We start from the raw sequence: 4,935 nt of genomic DNA on the forward strand, positions 1-4,935 counted from the left end.
TTGGCTCAAGTTGGCAAAGTTGCTTCATATAGTCTTAACTAATCAAAAGCTTGTATCTACCTATTCTTAAACAACAAACTTTGCTCCTGTCACAGAGGTGGAAAGGACATGGAGTACTTTGCTATTTGTGGTATAACTGTAAACAGCTTCGGGGAAGACCATATTCATTATGCTTCAAATTTACATCACACTGTTTCCATTACTTAAATGAACTCAAGCTTATCTTCAAGTTCACATCATCATACTGGGTTTAAAGGGGAAGAAATTTTGAATTAGAAACTGCCTCCAAATCAGTGCTTGTTCACACACCCCAGATCCCAGGACAAAGAACTGACATGGCTGCCTGTGTGGGAGATCAGTTCAACAGCTGAATAAAAGTTCAGGGAATATTCAGGGCAGGCAGCACTGCACTCCCCCTTCCTGGGGGACTTGCATAACTTTGGAGGCATGTCCTTTCCTCTAATGCTATAGCTCAGCTGCATACCATAGAAATTAGCAAAAAAAAAAAAAAAAAAAAAAACAAAAAAAAAAAAAAACCAAAACAAACAAACAAACAAAAAAAACCCCACCATGAAATCCCTAATGAAGAGGAAACCGCTTTGGAACACCCAAGCCCCTCTGCCTGTAATGTCTTTCAGCCTGTGCTCCCTTCCATCACAGCTGCATTCATTGTGGTGCTGAACCTGTGGCACACTCACAGCCAGAAGCATCCAGCCAAGAGGTCACCCTCTTGAGGGACAGCTTACTCAAGACATACTCTTACACATAAGCAACCTGCCCCTACTGTCTCTGTGTGTATTGCAGACATACTCAGAAGCTCTGCCACTTGCTTTAGGAGAAGTCAAGGCAGCCTGCAACAAGCCCTGACACAGCTCAGCATCTGCCTGTAAGAGTCCCAAAACACACCAGTGTGCAGAGTATAACTGGGGTGGCAAACTTCCTTCCCTGGGATCTGTCAGCAACAAATACATCTTCTGTCCCCAAAGCCACATGCTGATGGCAAAGGAGAAGGTCCCCCAGCCCACCTACAACCTCCTATCAATTAAGAAGGCACTAGGCACATCAAACCCATTTCATTAAAATCAGTGGAGATTTCTGCCTTACACCTTCTGGGGAACTGGTTACCGAACCCACAAAGCCTCGAACCAGGCAAGAAGCAGCTCCTTGCAATACCAACAGAAGCCACAGCTGAAGAGAAACAGTAGCAGAGAAGGGAAAACAATATCCTCATGTTCAGAGCTACGTGGTCATGTCCTGGAAGTTGTTGGCTACTTCTTAATGGCATTGAATACTATTAACTTCTGCTGATAAGTAGATGTCAAAGGCATTTAGCAGCTTGTAGGGTCACGCCTACTGGCAGATGGTTGAGGAAAAGGCTATGTGCGAAAATGGCAGAGAGGAAAGGAAAGAAGTGAGAGAGGAGAGGGGTAGAATTGCCCTGAGTTTTATCCTCTACAAATAAGTCAGGGGTTTTATCATCAAGCACTGAAGGAGTTAAGCACTAAAGCACAGACACTTAAGCAGCTTTCTCCCTTCCTTTCACATGTGATTGGAATGAAGCTGCACCGAAGCAGCCCAAAGGGCTTATAACAGCTCAATTTCGAAGCCTTCAGTTTTAATCCCCATCACCCAGGCTAAGCAGGATGGTGGTGCTGAGGCTGCTACTCCACAGCAGTCTGAGCACCTGAATGATGATGGTCTTCCTCCTCCTCTTCCTCCTCCTCTGCAGCCTGCAGGTGGCTGGAGAGCTCCTGGATCACAGCAGCCCTACCAATCTGGTCATTTCTCCTCTTCTCCATGATCAGATCCTCCAGGCTCTGAAACTCCAGCGTGTGGCTGCGCTTGTCCCCCAGACGGATCTGCAGTCGGTAGGGCTGCTTGCCTATGCGCAGCTCCCCGCCGATTTTAAACTCTCGCTTGCCGTATCGGCACCAGGCAGCAAAACACTCCGAGTTTCTCCAGCTCAAGTCCCGATCCTTGCAACCCACCTGCTCCAGGGCATTGCGCACCACCACGGCCGGGCTGAGGGGCTTGTAGCGGTACAGCTGGTTGGCAATGCGGCCGCGTCTGCCCTGGCTGGCATCGGTGAGGAAGCTGTTCACCACCTCCAGCCGATGGAGGTGCACAACTTGAAAATCCCCCACATAGACCACCCAGTGCGGATACTGGGCTTGGCACACAAACTCCACGAGGTCACCTGGCTTACACCTATTCAGCAGGTTCTCCGGGGTGTAGGTGCTCAGATGCCCCCCACCTCCTTCATCACCCTCCTCTAGCTGCGTGTCCTCCTCTGAAAAGCTCTTCTGGTAAATACACTCATCCCGGTAATAGACTGAGCACTCCACCTCGTGCAGCTGGGGATCGTAGGGCTGCAGGGCAGGGTTCTCACCCCCCAGGTCATGCACCGAATCCTGCTGCTGCTCCAGCTCATCATCGTCATTCGAGAAGATGTATGAGACCCCGATCCTGGGCCCTTCATCTCTGTCCATACCTGTCGGGTCGGCTGTGGGAACTTCCTTGTAGTTGAGATGGGTCAGCTTCTCCACCTGGTTCCCCATGCCCGCTGCAACGACAGACACACGGCGGGGCCATGAGGGCGGGCGCGGGTGAGCGGCTCCCAGAGAAGCAGCGCGGGAATAAGTGCGGCTCCCCGCTCCACAGGCGTCCCGGCTCTCCCCGCTCAGCGCAGTCTCTAGCAGCGCCCCGGGGCTGCGGGAGCCCGTCGGGGACGGGGGGAAGGGGAACACGAGACTTCCCTACCTGCACGGAGGAAGGCGCGGCGGCACCACCACCTGTTAGGCGGCGGCGAGCAGAAGGAGAGAGGCGCAGGAGCTGCCGGGGAGCGGGGCAGGCACCGAGCCACCTGTTAGAGAGGGGCTGCGAGCGCCTGGGGAGGTGGGGAGGTCCGAGCTGGGGACGGCAGAGAGCACACCCCCCACCCCCGCCGCCCAGGTGAGCCGCGCCGGGCCGCCGGCCAGGTGCGCCTCCCCCGCCCTCCCCGGCACCGGGCGGCCGCGAACTTACCCCGCGGGGCCGGCGGCTGCGCGGCGCCGGGAGCGGCTCAGGGCGAGCGGGCGGCGGGGCGGCGACGCGCCCGGATCATGGCCCCGGCCCGGCGCGGCTGCTGCTCCCCGCGCAGCGGCAGCGCCCGAGCGCCGCCGGCTCCGCGGCTGGGCATGAGCGCGGAGAGGCACGGCCGAGGGGAGGGAGGCTGGATCCGCCACAGACGCCCCGGCAAGCGCTCAGCCCCCAGCATTTAAAGAGGCAGATCTTTTTTTTTTTTTTCCTTCTTTTTTTTTTTCCTTCCTTCCTTCCACCCACCCCCCACCCCCCCCCCCCACCCTCCCCGGCCCAGCTTCCTCCCCCTCACCTCCCTCCGCCCCGCACCTTTTCCCTCTCTTCGCTCCTACATGCCAAGCGCTTAGTCCCCGCCGAGGCTGGTGGCAGGCGGAGGTCGGGCGCAGGGCTGGCGGCGCCGCCGCTGCGCAGCTCTGCGCGGGCAGCGGGTGTGCAGCGCGCTCAGCCCGAACTCGCACAGGCGCGGCGCCTTTAAGGGAGCGGTGCCACAGCAGCCCAGCCCGCCGGTGTGTTCAGGGGGAGGCTCCGCAGCCGGAGTTTGCCCGGGACGGCGCCGAGAGGCGAAGCAGAGCCTCGGTGTGCGGCCGTGCGGACGCCGCGGTGCCCGCGCAGAGGCGCGGAGCTGCCCCGCGGGAGCGCCAGGAGGTGCCTCCCTGGGGCCGCGCACAGTGACAGGGAAGTTGTTAAGTGAGCACAATCAAAGCGCCCGGTTCTCCTGGGCTGAGTTAACGCCTTCGATTCCTCCATGCGCGGAGTGTGTTATTAGGTTTATTAATTTATTTTCTTTCCGACTCCAACAGCTCAGTCTCTTTTTCAGTACAGAAGATTATGATTCTTTCTCCCCTGGAAAAGCATTATGAGATCTGGTGGGAATATTTTGCTTTCTGTGTTTTGGAGAACACAAAACAATATTTTGCTTTTTCATTAATGTCTAGTTAGTGTGCTAGGTGGGTTTATTTTTCATACTATTTTAAGAGACACTGGTAATTTCACGCTGTTAAAATAGACTACAGAGATAATTTATGGGATGTAGGAGTAATGTCTTTAATTTTGTCTCATTTATTCCCTTTGTCTGTTGTCTTGTAATTTATAAGCCCAACTGCAACTGCTGTTCTGAGTATCCACTAAATAGCGGCAAATGAAGGAACAATTGTTGTTACCAGGGCCCTGGGCACTGCCCACAGGCTCAAAGAATACGATTTCCATCAGATTCTACATCTCTGTGGTTTCAAACACAGACCTGCCCTTTGGGGTGAGAAGAATTGCTCCATCTGGGACTGGGGAGATAAGCAGTACTTGGGATGGTAGGGCACTGCAAGCAATTGCATCAGTGACAGACAGCCAGATCAGGACCTTTTTGTTTTGGATTCAGCTGGTGCCTATGTCCATGGGAACATTTTTGAAATGAACCTCCCAAACACCCAGCCCTGACACACATGCACTTTGGTTTTCATCCCGGTGTGTTTTCAAACAGTGCGTGTTTTTTTCACATCCCACCAAACTAGATGTACCCTGCATGGCAGGGCTGGATCAAGGCTAGTTGAGCAAATGTCGGAAATGTATTGAATGTAAATGTGATTTCTGGGCCCTGCATGTTTCCCTCTGCAGTTCACTCCTCTGTAGCTGCAGTTGGACAAAAGAGGGCCCTGCTTCATAGTTAGAACCTTGTAAAATTGCTTCACTAATTAAAGATAGGCATGTATCCTAAAAGGAGGAGCTAAACTGAACATAGAAGTGATTTTTTTGATGTTCTCCCCTTTTCATTGGAAGTGTCTCAGCACTGTATCTTACTATCTCTGGACCAGTTATACTTCATTAAATTGTTTGGCAGCCCTGTGTTCAAGGCCAAGTTTATTT

The 4,935-nt window shown here is 53.6% G+C and overlaps 1 protein-coding gene across 2 annotated transcripts; it reads right to left on the minus strand.

Moving 5' to 3' along the window:
* Positions 1–1,310: 1,310 nt before the first annotated feature.
* Positions 1,311–3,436, minus strand: LRATD2 (LRAT domain containing 2). 2 transcript variants are annotated; one of them, XM_053955173.1, is made up of 2 exons: positions 3,388–3,436; positions 1,311–2,563 (listed from the first exon to the last, which is right to left on the minus strand). In XM_053955173.1, exon 2 carries the CDS (start codon positions 2,556–2,558, stop codon positions 1,662–1,664), a length of 897 nt encoding a protein of 298 aa, XP_053811148.1. In that variant the 5' UTR covers positions 2,559–2,563; positions 3,388–3,436; the 3' UTR covers positions 1,311–1,661. The 2 variants fall into 2 exon arrangements, with proteins under 2 accessions (XP_053811148.1, XP_053811140.1); XM_053955165.1 differs by lacking the exon at positions 3,388–3,436 and adding an exon at positions 2,761–2,820.
* Positions 3,437–4,935: the final 1,499 nt, after the last annotated feature.

This window comes from Vidua chalybeata, chromosome 1 (assembly GCF_026979565.1).
Source record: "Vidua chalybeata isolate OUT-0048 chromosome 1, bVidCha1 merged haplotype, whole genome shotgun sequence".
Classification (NCBI taxonomy): domain Eukaryota; kingdom Metazoa; phylum Chordata; class Aves; order Passeriformes; family Viduidae; genus Vidua; species Vidua chalybeata.

What these genes read in the sequence shown, in the direction of transcription:
- LRATD2 (XM_053955173.1), bottom strand. Translation starts at nt 2,558, where the DNA reads ATGGGGAACCAGGTGGAGAAGCTGACCCATCTCAACTACAAGGAAGTT.